At 52.8% G+C, this 17,630-nt stretch overlaps 2 protein-coding genes and 1 non-coding gene across 12 annotated transcripts; 2 read left to right on the plus strand and 1 right to left on the minus strand.

Annotated features, from left to right (window-relative positions):
- Positions 1-686: 686 nt before the first annotated feature.
- On the minus strand, positions 687-814 carry LOC141419339 (small nucleolar RNA SNORA51). Its single transcript, XR_012444123.1, has one exon. It is a non-coding gene; the product is annotated as a small nucleolar RNA SNORA51 (small nucleolar RNA).
- Positions 815-3,559: 2,745 nt separating this feature from the next.
- Commd4 (COMM domain containing 4) lies at positions 3,560-6,990 on the plus strand. Its single transcript, XM_020175875.2, has 8 exons — positions 3,560-3,660; positions 4,963-5,034; positions 5,248-5,313; positions 5,509-5,548; positions 5,822-5,941; positions 6,110-6,190; positions 6,462-6,638; positions 6,717-6,990. Exons 1-8 carry the CDS (start codon positions 3,658-3,660, stop codon positions 6,755-6,757), a joined length of 600 nt encoding a protein of 199 aa, XP_020031464.2. The 5' UTR covers positions 3,560-3,657; the 3' UTR covers positions 6,758-6,990.
- Positions 6,991-9,721: 2,731 nt separating this feature from the next.
- On the plus strand, positions 9,722-17,626 carry Neil1 (nei like DNA glycosylase 1). Of its 10 annotated transcripts, XM_074061644.1 has the most exons (11): positions 9,722-9,977; positions 11,610-11,725; positions 12,722-13,178; positions 14,580-14,741; positions 14,832-14,895; positions 15,099-15,198; positions 15,757-15,884; positions 16,247-16,274; positions 16,398-16,480; positions 16,615-16,768; positions 16,931-17,626. In XM_074061644.1, the coding sequence occupies exons 3-11, from the start codon at positions 12,745-12,747 to the stop codon at positions 16,999-17,001; spliced, it is 1,224 nt and encodes a 407-aa protein (XP_073917745.1). In that variant the 5' UTR covers positions 9,722-9,977; positions 11,610-11,725; positions 12,722-12,744; the 3' UTR covers positions 17,002-17,626. The 10 variants fall into 10 exon arrangements, 9 of the variants coding, with proteins under 9 accessions (XP_073917745.1, XP_073917744.1, XP_073917747.1 ...); XM_074061643.1 differs by lacking the exons at positions 9,722-9,977; positions 11,610-11,725 and adding an exon at positions 11,817-11,904; XM_074061646.1 differs by lacking the exons at positions 9,722-9,977; positions 11,610-11,725 and adding an exon at positions 11,846-11,904 and having other exon boundaries at positions 12,744-13,178.
- Positions 17,627-17,630: the final 4 nt, after the last annotated feature.

Here is a 17,630-nt window from a genome sequence, read left to right on the forward strand (position 1 = left end):
GAGCCACACCTCCAGTCCATTTTTCTCTAGTTATTTTGGAGATGGGGGGTTCGCTAACTATTCGCCTAAACTGGCATTGAATTGAGATCCTCCCAATCTCAGCCTCCCAAATAGCTAGGATTACGGGCATGAGCCACCAGTGCCCAGCTAAGGAAAGGCATTTTGAAATGAGTGCCAGACTAAAGACAAAACTTGTTATTGTCCTATAGAACAAGAAAACTCTTGGGATTATATTTTCTCCTGAGCAGAAGAAATCTGTAGACTAACATATAACTTTCAGGTACATTTTCTACCTGTGGTTTTCAAGGTGTGGTCCCCAAAATGGAAGTGTTCGTGTCACTTGGAGACTTGTTGGAAGTGCACACTCTCAGATCCCACTGCAGAGCTACTGAACGAGGCCTCTGGGTGGGGCCCAGCAATGTGTTTTAACCAGCCTGGCAGGTGCTTCAGCTCTCGGCGAAGTTTGAGAGCCACTGTTCTAAATAATCAAATAATCTTTATTTGTGAAACAAATATATATGAAATGACATGAAAGGGACATGCTACTCACCTTTTTGCCTTACTTCCAAAATTTAAATAATTTGTCTGTCTGATATTACCTTTACAGTTTGCTGTTTTGTTTTTCAAATACTCTATCAACTTAAGGCAGTTTTTATCTATTCCTAATTTCCAACCCCCATCCCATCCCACGTCTCCCCATTCACAATACAGACAAGGCACAGGGACTGTGCTGAGGTGTATATGGGATAGGTTTGCTCTCCTCTTTCTATACAGTCAGTATAAGAACACAACCCGTGGTAAGCACCAGGAGGCCCCCTATTTTTCTTTTTCTTTCTTTCTTTCTTTCTTTTTGATGGGACTGGAATTTAAACTCAGGACTCTGTGCTTGCAAATAGGCACTCTATTGCTTGAGCCACACTTCTAATCCATTTTGCTGTGGTTATTTTGGAGATAGGGTCTGAGAATTATTTGTCCAGGCTGGCCTCGAACTGTGTGATCTCCAGATCTCAGTCTCCCAAGTAGCTAGGATTACAAGTGTGAACTACTTGTCTTTTTAATTTTTCTTTTTTTTTTCTCTTGGCAGTACTGAGGTTTGAACTCAGGCCCTACACCTTGAGCCACTCCACCAGCCCTTTGTGTGATGGGTTTTTTCAAGATAGGTGCCTCAGGCTCCTGACAGATAAACTGCTTTTTCCCATCCATACATATCCATGACAAAGTTTAATTTTTTTTTTTTAGCAGTGCTGGGGTTTGAACTCAGGGCTTCATGCTTGCTAAACAGGTGCTGTACCACTTGAGCCACTCCGCCAGCCCCTCCATGACAAAGTTTAATGTATAAATGAGAAACAATGTGTCAGTCAACTTTTCTTTGCCCAGCATGAAGAACTGGACAGTGGCTGGGCACCAGTAGTTCATGCCTGTAATCCTAGCTACTGCCTTGCCTTTTATGAAAAGAAAATGTCATTTCCTACTCTAGGAATATCCTGGAGAAAGAGGCAACAGTAATGTAATATAAGAAAGAAAGCATTAAGCTGGGTGTCATTGCCTCATGCCTGTAATCCAAGGTACTCAGGAGGCAGAGATCAGGAGGATCGTGGTTAGAAGCCAGCTCAAGCAAACAGTTCACAAGACCCTATCTTAAAAAATCTCATCACAAAAAAAGGCTGGTGGAATGGCTCAAGGTGTAGGCCCTGAGTTGTGAAAGGAATTGTGAAAGGCTACTCTTCTCTTTCTTTCTTTTTTGAGGTGGTACTGGGGATTTGAACTCAGGGCCTCATGCTTGCTATGCAGGTGCTCTACCACTTGAGCCACTCCACCAGCCCCCTTCTGACACTCTTTTTTTAAATAAAATTTTTATTAGGATATATTCATTATAGAGGGTATATTCCTAGTGACCATTCTGATTAAATTTAACATTGTACATTATTTACACTGCCCCATCAGCCCCCTCCCCGCCACACCTTCTGACATTCTTAAAGTAATTTTCTTTGACATCTATAGTATTCTTACACACTAGCAGGTTAGTGTTGGGCTCTGGAAGTGCAGCTGTATGTGGAGGCTCTGAGGTTACTTCATGGAGCTGGAGTGCTGGCTGCACAGGCCCTGAGGGGTGGTGCACCCCATGGCTCCAGGAGGTGGTTTTCCTAAGATAAGGAGCAGGCTACTGGGCTGGAGAGAGAGGTCAAGATGGCTTCATGGAAGGCACTGGACCCACACAATGTGCTCCCCCCACAGGTAGCCTCAGGGACCAGGGAAGACACTAATTTAGTCCCACCCATCACCAGCAAGTGAATAGTGGGCTGCAGTTGTGAAGAGGACAACTGCCCTGTCATCTGGTTCTGGTTGCAGAAACGTGAAACTCAGTGATGCCTAAACTGTGCAGCCCGTTACTAGCTGGTCCCCACCAGGTGGCCCGAGCTCCTGCACCAACTCACTCAGAATGAGCTGTCAAGTTTGTTCTTTCCATTAAAGACTCCCCATTGCAATGAAAAATGACCAGCCAGTGTTAAAAGACCCTTTATGGGACTGGAATGTGACTCAATCGGTAGAGAGCTTGGTCTTGACTTCAAATCCCAGTACCACCTCCAAAAAAAAAAAGGCAGTGAGGGTGGGGCCTGGTGTATAAGGGTAGGCAGGGAATTGAGTGATCCCAAACTGTCCAGTTTCTTTTTTGGTTGATAGTCTGTTCTGTTTTTATCGTAGTTTTCCTATACCATTCGTTAGTCACTAGCAAGAAGATTGTTGGGTTTTCTCCCATCAGACTGACACATATTAAAATTAATGTCTGGTGTTGGTGAAGCTTAAGAAGGTTTTCCTGAGCACGTCCATTTTAACAGCCCTTTTGCTAGGCACCCTAAAGGACTCAGCAAAATGAAGTGAGATACCTGCGCACACTTGAAAGAGACACCCCCTGACTACTGGTAATTCTAGTCCGTATCTGGGAGCTGGTTTCACTGGGTTGTACTGTTTAAAAATTTCTTTGGGTTTATAGCCAGGAGCCGGTGGCTCACGCTAGTAATCCTAACTTCTTGTGAGGCTGAGATCTGGAGGATCACGGTTCAAGGTCAGCCTGGCAAATAATTCAGGAGATGCCCATCGCCAAAATAACCAGAACAAAATGGAGATGTGGCTCAAGTGGTAGAGCGTCTGCTTTGCAAGTGCAAAGCCCTGAGTTCAAACTCCAGTCCCACCAAGAAGATACATATATATTTTTAAGTTTTATACTTACAATACCTTACAATTTCCTGTGTGTATCATATTTCAAAAGAAGTGTTACAAACATGTCCCTCGCCACGGCCCACAGCAGTATATAAAGGTATTGCTGGGTGGAAAACACGAAAGTGACAAATGAAGTCACTTCCACGTCCTCTTTTTTACTGGTGACTGGGGGCTGGCGCTGGTCGTTTCCAAGAGTTTTGGAGAAAAGAGGGAGAGCTCGCCTTTGCAGACCCGGACCTCCTGCAGGCAGCGAGCAGTTGACCCGCTGAGCCGGCCGGCCCCGCCCCCGCCCCGCCGGCCCCGCCCCGCCGGCCCCGCCCCGCCGGCCCCGCCCCGCCGGCCCCGCCCCGGCGCCGCGAGACATCGTCACGTGATCGTTGGGTCAGCTGACCCGCGGCGACCAGAACAAGACCGTCCTGGGCGGAGCCTCCTGGCGCGATGGTGAGAGAGCTGGGCCACGCGATGCGAGGCTGCGGGTGTCGGGGCGGGGAGGGCAGGAAGGTGGCCCCCCCCAGTGCCGGAGCCTGGAGAAAGAATGTGCTCTGTGCGTGCCGAGTCTGCCGCATCGCCACCCACGCGGCCAGTCTGGAGACCCGGGTCATTGCTCGGCCCGCAGCCAGGGCCCCGCCTCCCGGAGCTGCGATTCTTGCAGGCGCCCCTGGGCCCCAAGAGGACCCGCCTCGTACGGGAGCTCGTCTCCCCAGGCCCTCCTGCTTAGAATCGGCCCCCTCATCTCCTGTCCCCTTGTCCACGCTGTCAGCAAGCCTTGCCGCGCGCTCCAGAGCCAGAAAGTACTTTTCAAATTGGGACTTTTGACTCACGCACGCACTCATTAGGCGAATGTGTTTTGAGTAGCAGGCCCCCAGCTGGAGGAGGGGCGGGCGAGCCGGAAACATGAATTGGCGGTGGACAGACCTAACTGCTCCTTGTGTGTGGGGGGGGGAGGCTTCCTGAGGATGATAACCCGAGAGGAGGGACGGGGCTGGGTGAAGTAGAGTTTGTCTTCAGGGGTTGAGGTAAGAGTAGGGAGGAGGATGTCTTCATATGGGCACAGTGCATGCAGACCCCACTGGGAGAGCCAGGCCCCAGGAGAGAGGGCATCTCACCGAGCTGAGTGTGATCTGGAGCTTGGTGAAGATGAGGCAGGACGACCAGACAAAGACCAATTCTTACTGGGACTTGGATCACCATGAGCAAGACAGTGCGCATACCCACTGCCTCCCCCCAAAAAACTTCCTTATACAAAGAGCCATTTTAGAAAGTAGGATCAGGAGTTGGGTGTGGTAGTTCACGCTTGCAATCCCAGCTACTCAGGAGGCAGAGGCAGAAGGACTGTGTTGGACGCCAGCTGGTCAGAGGTAGTGTGAGACTCTGTCTCAAAACTAAAATAAGCTGGGCGCTTATGGCTCATACCTGTAATCCTAGCTACTCAGGAAGTAGAATGAGACTGCTGTAACAGGAATATCAGGGAAGCCATTGTGGCTGGAGTGGTCGTGTGGAGGAGAGAGATCCTCTGGTCTCTCAAGACCAGGGACTTTGTTTTGTCCCCCACTGTGGCTCCTGCATTTACAGTGGGACTCCCACTGAGTAGACCTTCCATGATAGGTAGGTGAATGCCTGAGTAGACAGAACAAGATTTGGTGGCATCGGGGGAGAACAAATAGCTAGAGGGTGACCATCTCGGACATGAATCTTGGCCACACCTCAGCCCTCCCTGCAGCCTGACTGCCCGCTCCCTTGCAGAGGTTCCGGTTCTGTGGAGATCTGGACTGTCCCGACTGGGTCCTGGCAGAGATCAGCACACTGGCCAAGATTGTTGAGTGCATGGGATCTACTTTGGGTGGGAGGGGGAGAGCTGAGGGGGGTAGAGGGTGAAGAGGGCACCCTTGGGTTAAGGCCTCTGGGCTCTTTGCTTGTGCTACTGTGCTGTGTGACCTTGATCACATGGCTGGCCCTTTCTGAGCCAGTCCCCCAGCAGTGAAGGGTGAGGTGGGTCCGCCCAGCTGATACAGGGACTTCCTTTTCCAGTCTTCTGTGAAGCTGCGGCTGCTGTGTAGCCAAGTGCTAAAGGAACTTCTGGGACAGGGGATTGATGTGAGTATAGGGCCCAGCACCTCACTGATCCATGACCTATCACCCCCAGGGAGGTGGGTGATTGCACCCTCCTAATCTCCCTGGACACCCCACCATTCACTCCAGCCCCAGCCCATCCCTTACCACAGGGTCCAGGTGGGGTGAGGGGCTGGTGACAGGGCCCTGGCACCCCCTGAGGGCCTCCTTTCCCTGTAGTATGAGAAGATCCTGAAACTCACTGCTGACGCCAAGTTTGGTGAGTACCGAGAGACCTTGGGTGACCCTGGCGCTAAGCCCATTGCCTGGCACAGAGGCCCTCATCCCAGCAGCCTTGCCTGACTCATCCGCCTTAGTGGAGGAGCAGGAGGGGAGAAACCCGTTGACAGTCCTGCCCCAGTCCTCTGTCAGCTCCTGTTGGAGTAGTAGCAGTGCCTGTGGCTCGAGGCCAAGGGACCAGAACTGAAGATAATAGGCAGCAGGGAGGGGCCAGGGTCACAGTGACATTCCTTCCCCTACCATGGGTCTCCAGAGTCTGGTGACGTGAAGGCCACAGTCGCGGTACTGAGCTTCATCCTCTCCAGTGCGGCCAAGCACAGTGTGGACGGCGAGTCCTTGTCCAGTGAGCTGCAGCAGCTGGGGCTGCCCAAAGGTATAGGATGTAGGTAATCTGTGGGCGAGGGCTGCTGGGGAGCAGGCCAGGCTGTGTGACCCTGAGATGTGTCTTGGCCTGTCTGGGTCAGGAGCCTGAGCCCTGCCCTCTGGGCGGCCCAATCTCCCTCCCCACCTGCCACCTCAGCAGAGCTCCTTCTGCCCCCAGAGCATGCAGCCAGCTTGTGCCGCTGTTACGAGGAGAAGCAGAGCCCTCTGCAGGAGCACCTGCGGGCCTGCAGCCTGCGCTGTGAGTGGGGTCACCTGGGTGTGTGGGGCGGGGGGAGTGTCTGGATTCACTTTAGAAGTGCCAGTCCTCAGCAGGAGCCTTAGTCACAGTCACACTCAGACCAGGCACAGAGCTGTCACCTGGCTCTCTTTCTTTCCCTTGAGGCCTGTGGTGGATATTTGAGTGCTTAGTGATTGAGCACCTGCCCTGCACCAGTCTTGGGTCAGAGGGTGAGTGCTGACTGAGTGCTTCCTGGCTCACCCACCTGAGAGCTCCCCTACCCCATTTGCAGTGAACAGGCTGGCAGGTGTGGGCTGGCGGGTGGACTACACCCTCAGCTCCAGCCTCCTGCACTCCGTGGAAGAGCCCATGGTGCACCTGCGGCTGGACGTGGCACCGGCCCCCGGTGCCCCAGCCCAGCCTGTGACCATGTCCCTGTCAGCAGACAAGTTCCAGGTTCTCCTGGCAGGTGAGGATCAGTTGTACCAGAAGGGGTGAGGGCCCTTCTGGATCTGTTCTGACTCACCTGCCACGACCCCCCCTGCAGAACTGAAGCAGGCCCAGACTCTGATGAGCAACTTGGGTTGAGGAGAAGGGGGTTCCCAGCCTGGCTGGAGCTGCCTACCTGTGTCAAGTTGCTGCCCTCCAAACTGCTCTCCAGGGGTGGCCCCAGTTCTAGGATGCTGGAGCCCTGGCCTCCCACTTGAGACTTCAGCATAGGCTCTTGGGGACCTGTTCCAGCACTGCCTTCCCTCTCCTTGAAAGAAAGATCCTGTCAACTCTTTTCATGAGCAGGAAGAATAAACAGAATTATAAAGCTGTGTGTGTGTGTGTTTTCTCTCTGGTTTCCCAGCAAAGGGTTTTGTAAGAGAGACCAAGTGGCATTCTGATTTTCATGCTGACCAACGTGAACAGCAAGTCTGTAGATAGGCAAGTCAGGGTCCTCACTCAGTGATGCTATTGACTCTGCTCTCTCTTTGCTGGCCTTGTCCTCATGCTGGCAGCAGAGTGGCTCCAACGGCCATATGCCTTATATAGAGACAGGAGAGAGCCCTTGTCTCCCCACCATCTTGCAGAAGCACTCATTGCCAAGAAGGGTGTCACAGACGTCTTGAATGTCACGTTCCCTGTCTCCCACAGTCCATGTGAAAGCCTCGCTGTCCATAGCATGCAGTGAGAGAGACCATGCAAGAATGGATGAATACAGACCAGTTTCTGAGGAACTGAATTTGCTGGTACTCTCATCTTGGGCTTTGGAGCCTCCAGAAATGTGAGAAATATCTGTTGTTTATAAGCCACCCAGTGTGTGGTGCTGTGTTCTAGCAACCTGAGCTAAGACAGTCTCCCACAACTAACTAGCACCTTATAGAAAGGCATGGCGTTATTTATCTGTAATCCCAGCCAAGCAGGAGGCAGAGATAGGCAGATCACCCTATCTGAGGCTGGCCTTAGGCAAAAAAAGCAGAAGATTTAATCTGAAACAAAGCAAAAAGTGCTGGGGACATGACTCAAGTGGTAGAGTGCTTGCCTAGTCAAACTGATGTTCTAAAAATTACTCAACCCACAGGACAAGAAGAAAAGTGGTTAAAAAATGACACAAAAAGTTCTAAAATCTCAAATGTGTTTACTTCACCTCTCCCAGGCAGCACCCTTCTCATCATCATAGGACTCCCCATACCTCCATCGCTGCTGTTGAAGCATCACATCTGCCTCTTTACCAGCCTGAGTTTCTTAAGGATAGAATTGCGTGTCCATGTTTGTACGGCCTCAGTGCCTAGGGAAATATTTTATTTTAAGAACAGCAACAGATTTATAGTTTTTTTTTTTAGTGGTACTAGGATTTGGGGATTTGAACTAGGGACTACACCTTGAGCCACTCCACCAGCCCTTTTTTGTGATTTTTTTTTTTTTTAAATCTAGGGTCTTGTAAACTTATCTGCCCAGCTGGCTTTGCACAGTGATTCCCCTGGTCTCTGCCTCCTTAATAGCTAGGATTACAGGCGTGAGCCACCAAATGTTGAATGTAAAAAAAAATCCATTAGTCTGTAGTGGTCCTCTAAAGAGAAAAGCTGTGCCCCTCACTCCCAAAACCAACCTTTATCTGTCAGCATTGGATGCCATTATTGCACAAAGTCAGTGCAAAAATTGGTAAAAGGAGGAAATAAGGATTTTTTTTTTTGTTTTGTTTTTGTTTTTTTGGCGGCACTGGGTTTGAACTCAGGGCTTCACACTTGCTGGGCAGGTGCTTTTAACTAATGCTTGAGCCATTCTTCCAGCCCTTTTTTGTAATGGGTTTTTTGAGACAGGGCTGCCAGAACTACTTGCCCAGCGCTGGCTTTGAATCTTAATCTTCCTGATATCCTCTGCTTCCTGAGTAGCTAGGATTACAGGCGTGAGCCACTGGTGCCTGGCAGTAATTAAGAATTTGTCCTACCAGCCAGGGACCAGTGGCTCACGCCTGCAATCCTAGCTACTTGGGAAGCTGAGAGTAGGAGAATCACAGTTCAAGACCAGTCCAGGTAAATAGTTCTCGACTCTCACCTCCAAAATAACCAGAGCAAAGCAACCAGACTGGGGATGGTTGGTTTTTTTGCTGTAGAGCACCTGCAAAGAAGCCTGTGCACAAGGATACAGGGATGTTGACTACAAAGGCACTTGGCCAAATTGAGGGGGTGCAGGTACAAAATAAATTCTCTTTTGTGGTAGGAACACTTCCCCTGAGATGCCCTCTACATTTTGGTACAGAAGCCTGTGATAACTAGTTGCCACACTGTGCAATTTAGAATTTACTCATTGCACAGTTGAAACTTTGTAACTGATTAACATCACCTCCTCCAGGTCCTCCACCCCACCTCCTGGAGACCACCGTTGTGCTCACTGCTTTAATGTGTTTGTTTTATACCCATCGTGTAAGTGGAGTTAGGCAATATTGTCTGTGACTGACTCATCACTTACCATGGTGTCCTCAAGCTCTGTTACTGCTGTGGCAGAATCTCTTTCCTCCCTCCCTCTCCCTCCCTTTCTCCTTCCCTTCCTTCCTTCTTTTCTATGGTGCTGAGATTTGAACTCAGAGCTTCACACTTGGAAAGCAGGTGCTCTACCACTTGAGCCACACCTCCATCCATTTTGCTCTGCTTATTTTGGAGATGGGAGTCTCAAACTATTTATCTGGGCTGGCCTCAAACCTTGATCCTCCCAATCTAAGCCTTCCAGATAGCTAGGTTACAGGTGTGAGGCGTTAGCGTCCAGCCAGGATTTTCCTTTTCTTAGGTTAATAGTCCACTGTGTTTATATGCCATGTTTTCAAAATCCATTTATCTGCTGAGGGACACTGACCCTCACCCTGGCTCTTGTGGCTAATGCGTCCGTGGGTGTTCTCTCCTGATGTGGCCACAGTGTCACAGCTCATTGGCATTTGCCAAAACTCACAAGAAGTGAATTGTACTGTATGTAAATTACATCTTAACTTAGACAAAAATAGAACAGCAAAACAAATCACCCACAGCCTAGTCAGTGGTCACAGGCGGGAAACACCTTTTACAAAGGCACAGCCCAATTGCCATGGCCGCTGCCTTGCTCCGTTCACTAAGGCGGCACAGCCAGATATGGGCACCTCCTAAGGGGAAGGCTTTGGAGTGCAGGGTGGCACTTGGGAGGGCCCTGGATCAATCTGACACAGCATTTAGACCTCATTCCCAGCGGGTAAGAAAACTCCAGAGAGAGGACAGGTCAGTGGCACCGAGGACACTCAGACAAATCCAGAATGTATGGAACATCAGAGCACAAGTAGCTTGAACTCTTCAGAAAGGTCAGTATCAAGGTCAAAAATAGAGGGAGTGAGGTGGGTAGGATGGCGTGGTTCTATCTAGATTAAAAATGATTAAAGGAAATGATTCATTAGACTCTGACTTGAACAAACAACTATAAAAATATGTTTTGAGGATTGGGGGGGGAAATTCGGATGTGAACTAGGTATTAGATGACATTAAGAAGTACTAGCCAGACACTGATGGGTCAGGTCTTTAATCCTAGCTACTTGGGAGGCTGAGATCAGGAGGATTGTTGTTTGAGGCCAGCCTGGGCAAACAGTTTTTGAGACTATATTTCCAAAATAACCACAGCAAAATGGACTGGATGTGTGGCTCAAGGAGAGCACCTGCTTTGCAAGTGCAAAGCCCTGAGTTCAAACCCGTCCCACAAAAAACAGTTACTAAATGTCACAATGAAACCTACTATTTTGTACAATTCTTAAACACTAATTAAAAGGTGATGTATTAAATTGCCACCAATCTAGCTGTTAAATTAGTATGTTTGGTCAAAGCACACACTCCAGCTCATATCTTCTTCCAGCTGGTTGTCTTCCTGCCTGCCCTATGTTGCAAAATGGGGGCCTGTGAGCATCACCCAGGGGAAGGCCAGGCTGGGATGGCTCATCCACAGAAAGATGGGCACCACTGCTGCCTTCGCACAGGCTAACTTGCAAGACAAAGGAGCTGTGGCTGAGCTGGCAGAGAGAGGCTATCAGGACCAATCACAGTGACAGATACGATGAGAATCCCCATCACTGTCACTGGGAGGCAAGGTCCCTGGGTCCAAAATCCGTAGCTCATACTGCCAACCTGGAAGAAGCAAAGGCTAGAGAGCTTGCCACTAAATTGGGTTAAATGTGCAGTGCTGGGGGGAGAAATGACCCAAACAATGTATGCACATATGAATAAATAAGTAACAAAAATGTTTTTTAAATGGGCAGTGTTGAGTTCCCTATGCTTGAAGATAAATTTCTTGCTCCAAAAAATATTGCTAACTTTATTGGGGATGAAAGGTCAAGATTTGTCTAATTTACTTTAAAACATTTCTTCCAAACTAAATGAATAAGTAGATGGCGGGGTGGGGGGTGGGGGGTGGGGGGGCAGAATAGTACGAAGAAGGGCAAATCATGATTGCTGTGGGTCAGACACCACTGCCTGCTAGTCTTAGAACAAAATCCAACCCCCTACAAGGCAAGCAACTCTAACCTCCCCCCACCTCCCCATTTTCTCTGGTTCTGTCACCTGTCTCTGGGCCTTTGCACTGGTCCTTCTTTCCGCCTGGCAGTATTATCTTGGCAACACTTTTTGTGTCTGAGGCTGTAACAACCAGACCTCTCTGCTGGCTCCGTGCCTAAGTCCTTCTGACTCTGTCTATAGGCCAGCGCAGAGGGACCCTGCCCCACAGAACCATCTGAAATGGGTTCAGCGTCTGAGTCCTCGTAATTTGTTGCTTGACTGCACTTCCTACTCTGTAGGCAGCGATATTTTTGTTTATGTGTTATGTCTGACTGTGCGTTGACACTTAAGGCCCCCATCGGGTCCCCAGGGCCTGCGTTTGCTGTACACCTGTGCCTGCCCCGCAAACAGCTGCAGTGGGCTCTGCCCTGAGACGTCATCGCTGTTTCCTGCAGGCGGTGACCAGCCAGTGACTTCCCCCAACTGCAGACACAGCTGTGACCTGGCCCCCAAGACCTGACACCGCAGCCGGGCAGTGGCAAGACAGATTCCTTTCCCAACGCCCAGCCAGGTGACTGCCCCACACTTGCCCCACACCCTGACGTCCTCCGGTTGGGGAACCCCATCCGGGTCCCCGAGGAACTACACTTCCCAGCGTGCTCCTCGGCGCAGCCGGTCGCGCGCATCCTCTGCTCGCGCTGCCGCTGCGGGAGCGCGGCGCGGGCACCCGGGCGGGGACGGGGCTGTGCGGTGAGAATCGGCCGAGCTCGGGAGTCGGGGAGGAAGGAAGCGGGGCTGGCTGGGAACAGGGTGGCAGCCGGGAGTCGTCTTGTCCGCCAAACGACCCCTTTCGTGCGCTGAAAGGCGTCTGCCCGGCCCACGCCTTCCCGATCCCGAACCGTGCTGGCGCTAGAGCAAAGGGCCGGAATAAAGCCGGGAGCCCGGAGCTCGGGGAGCCCCTGCCGCACCCCGCCCGCCCTGTCCCCTCAGGCCGTAAGGACCTGGCTGCGCGAGGTAGCCTTGGCCAGCGGCGGCGGGCCGCCGCCACCGGTCTCCCGGCCGCCTGGGTTCATTCCCTCGGTGGCCGCCGGGCAGACGCGGGGCCCATCTAAGCTTCGGCCCTGGGGTGCAGCGCAGGAAGCGGCAGGGACAGACTTTCAGATCGTGGGAGCCCTGCAGAAAAGACGAGGTGTGTAGGAGAGGGACACTGGGATAGGGGTCACAGAGGACGTCTCTCAAGTGTCCCAGTGAGAGGGACAACAGGGGCCATGCGGAGCTGGGAAGAGCAGTACTTGGAGCCAGGATGTGAGCGGGTGGGGAGCCCGGGAGGACAGGCTTGGACTTTACCCTAAAAACGGCCGTGGAAGACCATGAGCAAGCCAAGCCTGCAGGGAGTTCCCAGTGCCTGGGCACTGTGGATGGGGTCGGGGCAGTGGCCAGCCCACTATTTTCCTCCAGCCCCAGCTAGCCATGTCCCTCTCTGACCCTCAGAGTGCTCTGTGAAACAGGAGTGAGTTTCTACGTCACAAGGTGCCCCCTGGCCCACTCTGCTGTGCTCCCCATTCAGGACCCTGCAACCCCTCCCGCAGAATGCCTGAGGGCCCCGAGCTGCACCTGGCCAGCCTCTTTGTGAATGAGACATGCAGGGGACTGGTGTTTGGCGGATGCGTGGAAAAGTCTTCCGTCAGCCGCAACCCTGAGGTGCCCTTTGAGAGCAGCGCCTACCACATCTCGGCCTGTGCCCGGGGCAAGGAGCTGCGTCTGACGCTGACCCCCGCGCCTGGGGCCCAGCCCCCACAGGAGCCGCTGGCTCTTGTCTTCCGCTTTGGCATGTCTGGCTCTTTCCAGCTGGCACCCGCCCATGCATTGCCACCCCACGCCCACCTGCGCTTTTACACAGCCCCACCTGCCCCCCGGCTAGCCCTGTGCTTTGTGGACATCCGCCGCTTTGGCCACTGGGACCCTGGAGGTGAATGGCAACCAGGCCGGGGGCCATGTGTCCTGCTGGAGTATGAACAGTTCAGGTAGGACCAGCACCAGCTGTACGGAGGAGTCCTGGGCTCCAGACCTGGCTCTACTGTGCCTTGTTTGTGGAGAGGGGAGTTCAGCCCCCACTGGGCTTCAGTCCCCTCATTAGTAGATCAAGACAGTGGGGGTAACCCAAAACTGGTGGGAGAAGGCAGCCCAGAGGAGGATGGCACAGCTCTGAGGACATAGCCATTGGCATCAGATCTGGGCCCAGATCCAGAATCCCACTCTGCTTCTTGGGTCCCAGGAGGCTCAGGAGGGCAAGGGGATTTCAAACCACTGTCAGAAGCAAGGCAGAAAGATTGCTTCAAGGGACAGAGAGGAGGGGACTGCCTCATGGTAGAGTTTTTAAGTCAGGTTTTGGTGGTGTCCTACATTCTACCTGTCCCACTGGTCTGTGTCCTGGGGTCCAGACAGTCTGTGACTGTCCCCCCGCCTGCAGGAGGGGTAGCAACTCACCTAGGATGTGATTCAGGTCACCAAAGATGACTTAGTGTCAGCCACTTCCTTTCCTCTAAAGAGGATTTGTGTGAGGCCATGCCAGGCCTCCTAGGTGCTGGGGCACAGAGGGGAGTAAGGTGAGTGTGAACCCTGCTCCCACTGCACTGACGTTCAGGTAGGGCAGGGAGCCAGCACACCCAAGATAAATCCAAATAGACGCATGCTGGAGGAAGACGCAGCAGTGCAGGAGGTAGTGACTCTCCCCAGGGTGAGGGAGCACATTAGGAAACGGAGATGACATTTGAGCTGAGGCTTGGTGGACAAGACAGCCAGCCACGCAAAGCTAGAGGAAAGCATTCTACGTGGGAAGGAATCACATAGGCCTAAAGTTTTTCCTGGGGGATGGTGTGCCTGTGGTTGGCCCTAGGAGACTTGGTCACATGTCTGGCACCACTGGCCTTCCTATGTGGGAATCAGGTGCATTCCCAGGGAAACCCCAGTTCATGGTCCTGAATGGCACCCACCTCCCTTTCCTGGGGAGTCATGCCACAGGCTGTCGGCCAGCTGGCTCTATCCAGGCTGTTCCCTTGGTCCACCAGCTGGGAGCTAGCTGTTTGGGCTCAGCACCACCCAGATGAACCTTCCACTCTTTTATCTTTACTGCCCAGCCCATCTTCTGGCCCCCTGTCACACTTTCCTCAAGCCCACCACCCAGTCAGTCTCCATGACCTTTTTGCACAAAGGAATCAGATAGGTTTCTTCTTCTTGGAGGTATAAGACTTGCCAGGACTCGCTCTGGTATGCCTGCTGCACAGAGCCACATAACCTCCAGGGTTTTGAGACGAGTGGAGCCCACCAATGTCAAATCTAACCTGCCATGAGTCTTAGGGAGTTCCAGATTGTAGACATACCCGAGACCCCAAGAACAGGTTCCCCAGCCCCACTTCCCTATCCAGGGGTGTAGGGGTGGGTCTCATGCACCCAGGCTGTCTCTCCAGAGAGAACGTGCTACGAAACCTGTCAGACAAGGCCTTCGACCGGCCCATCTGTGAGGCCCTCCTGGACCAGAGGTTCTTCAATGGCATTGGCAACTATCTGCGGGCAGAGATCCTGTACCGGTCAGCAGGCAGACCATGAGCAGAAGGGCTGGGGTGGGTCAGGAGTGCCCACGCCCTCTGCTTAGCACGGCCCCCTCCCCACCACCCCAGACTGAAGATACCCCCCTTTGAGAAGGCCCGCGCAGTCCTGGAGGCCCTGCAGCAGCACCGGCTGGTGAGGGCACACAGATGTGAGATGGCACACTCGTGCTGGTGTGGGCAGCAAGGGTGTGGGTGGAGTCAGATGTCTGTCTCCAGCTTAGCTCACAGCTTATGCGGATGGGGAACGAGTCACCTTGAAGGTCCTGCTGAGTTCAGAGGGGGGTCTGCCACCCTTGCCCTGCGCTGACAGCCAGGTCCTTTTTGCTTCTTCTTCAGAGCCCGGAGCTGACCCTGAGCCAGAAGATCAGGGCCAAGTTGCAGAACCCAGACCTGCTAGAGCTGTGCCACTTAGTACCCAAGGAAGTGGTTCAGCTGGGTGAGGCTTGGGGAGGCCAAGAGGGCTAGTGTACCATGTACCCCTGGGCAGCTGTCCTCCAGGCCTGGTCCCCGATTAAGGGTGGAAGTGGCTAACCTAATCAGTTCTCTTAGTTGCACATGCGGCAGGCAGGGCAAGGATTTTTTTTTTTTTTTGGTGGAACTTAGGGTTCATACTCACGGCTTTGTGCTTGGAAAGCAGGCACTCTATCCTAAGCCACAGCCACACCTCCAGTCTATTTTGGAGACTGGTTATTTTTGGAGATGGGATCTTGAGAACTATTTGCTTGGGTTAACCACAAACTACAGTCCTTCCAATCTTAGCCTCCCAAGTAGCTAGGATTATAGACATGAGCCACTGTGCCCAGCTAGGGCAAGGATTCTTAACTCCTCTCTGGGATGGGGAGGCCATGGCCCAGGTCACACAGTGGGAGGAGGGGGAGTGTGGCTCCCTGGCTCAGCCCATCAGTTTGAAGTCTGGGCTAGATCCAACCAGGTTCCCCACTTCTCCCAAAGTCTGCCCTCCAACTTCCCCCTGGTTCCTCTGTCTGTCCCACAGGGGGTAAAGGCTATGGGCCAGAGCATGGGGAAGAAGACTTTGCTGCCTTTCGAGCCTGGCTGCGGTGCTACGGTGTGCCAGGCATGAGCTCCCTGCGAGACCGGCATGGCCGCACCATCTGGTTTCAGGTTTGGGCCTTATTGCTCATAGGGCAATTGGAGACGCCCAGGGAAGCTGGTGGGGTGGACACACCTAGGACCACAGCAGGACAGGAGCTGAGGTCTTCTCCAGTGGGGATCCTAGTGCCTGTGGAGGTTTGCCAAGGGTCACGATGCTCTGGGGGTCTAGTACGGCTCATCCCCTCCTTTGAGCCTCAGGACCCCAGCACTGGGACAGCCCTAGGGCAGCACAACCTTGCTGACGTGACTGCCGTAGGGGAGGTCAGAGGCTTCCTAGCTCCACTGATCTGGAAGGACACAGTCTGGTCTCCAAGGAAAACTCTCCTGACCTAAGCCAGGTTGATTCCAGAATTGCCCTCATTCTATTTTAGGGGGATCCTGGACCCATGGCACCCAAAGGTAAGTGACAACTTACCTTTGCCTGCAAGGGTTCAGCCCCTTTCCCACCCTGTCCCTTGCCAACCCTGGAGTTCGCCCCTGAGTGGGACAGACAAAAAGGGCTGAGGCCACAGTACGCTCCAGCTCCAGCACAGTGTCCTGCAGGGAGCAAGTCCCGCAAAAAGAAGTCCCAGGCAACACAGCAGGGCCCTGAGGATGGACCCAAGGTATGGTTGCCAGCGCTGGCTCCAGGCCAGCTGCCTTGGCTCCTGACCAAGGGGGTTGGTATCAGTGGTAGGTCTGAACCAATCTCTAAACTGCCTAGAGAAAAGACCACAAGGACCTGTGTCTCCTCACCTAGGACCCTCCACCTCCGAGCAAGGCCCCTCCCAGGACACGAAGGGCCCAGAGACACCTTACTAAAACTGCAACTCAACAGCCTGAGGCAACTGGCCTCCAGCAAGCTCCTACAGTCCCTGAGAAAGGGAGGAAGAAGGGGCAACAGACAACTTCAGGTGGACTTTCCTCAGCATGCTCCCTAGGCCGGGAAGAGGACGCCACAGAGTGGCTCTTTAGGGAGGATGGGATAGCAGTGTGGGGATGTGGCAACGGAAGAGGGAGGGAGGGAGGCCTAGCATGGGGGTGCCAGCCAACCATCTCACCTGTTCTTCCCCCAGGCCTCCGTAGACCCCAGAAGATTAAGGCTGACGCCTCACCCGGGGAGTCTGGCACGGCATCAGCCTCTTAGCAGGAGGGCTTCCTTGCTTGTTCCTCTCCCCTTTCCTGCTGCCTTGCCATATGCCCCAGACCCTGTGGCTGTTAAACTGTAGTGTTTTTAATTCTACCCCACCGTCTACATTTTTAAAGCCATGACAAATGCTCTATTAAAAAAAAAAAAACCTAATAAATTTGAACTTGGCACTTCTGGGGTTGCTGCAGGTCTGAGATGGTCAGGCTGGAAGGACCTGCTACTTGGCCCTGGGAACAGAGGCCTGCCTACCTCCTCAGCAAGGCACACTGAGCTTCTAGCCCACTCCTCTGGAGGCCAGTGCCTCTCAGGACCAGTCCCGAGAGGAGGAAAGGAAGGTGTGCAGAAATTCTGGCCCGGACTGGCCCTTTCTACAGCTTAGGGGTTGAAAGCCAGGACCCACCCTCCAGACCTCATTTCCAGCCCCTTACCCTCTGCCTCTGGCACAAAGAGGAACTTTTTTTTTTTAATCTCTTGGCTATGATCACCTGAGGTCCCCAGTCTTTCCTGTGAGGGTGCAACTCAAATCCTACACGTACAGGCAGAATCTTGACCCTATCTCCAAATGCTTGGGAAGCAGCTCTCCCCTTCTTTCCCAAAGCTGGAGCATTGTCCTTAAGGGGAGCAAG

The sequence above is a fragment of the Castor canadensis genome, chromosome 19 (genome assembly GCF_047511655.1).
Source record: "Castor canadensis chromosome 19, mCasCan1.hap1v2, whole genome shotgun sequence".
NCBI classification, from domain to species: Eukaryota; Metazoa; Chordata; class Mammalia; order Rodentia; family Castoridae; genus Castor; species Castor canadensis.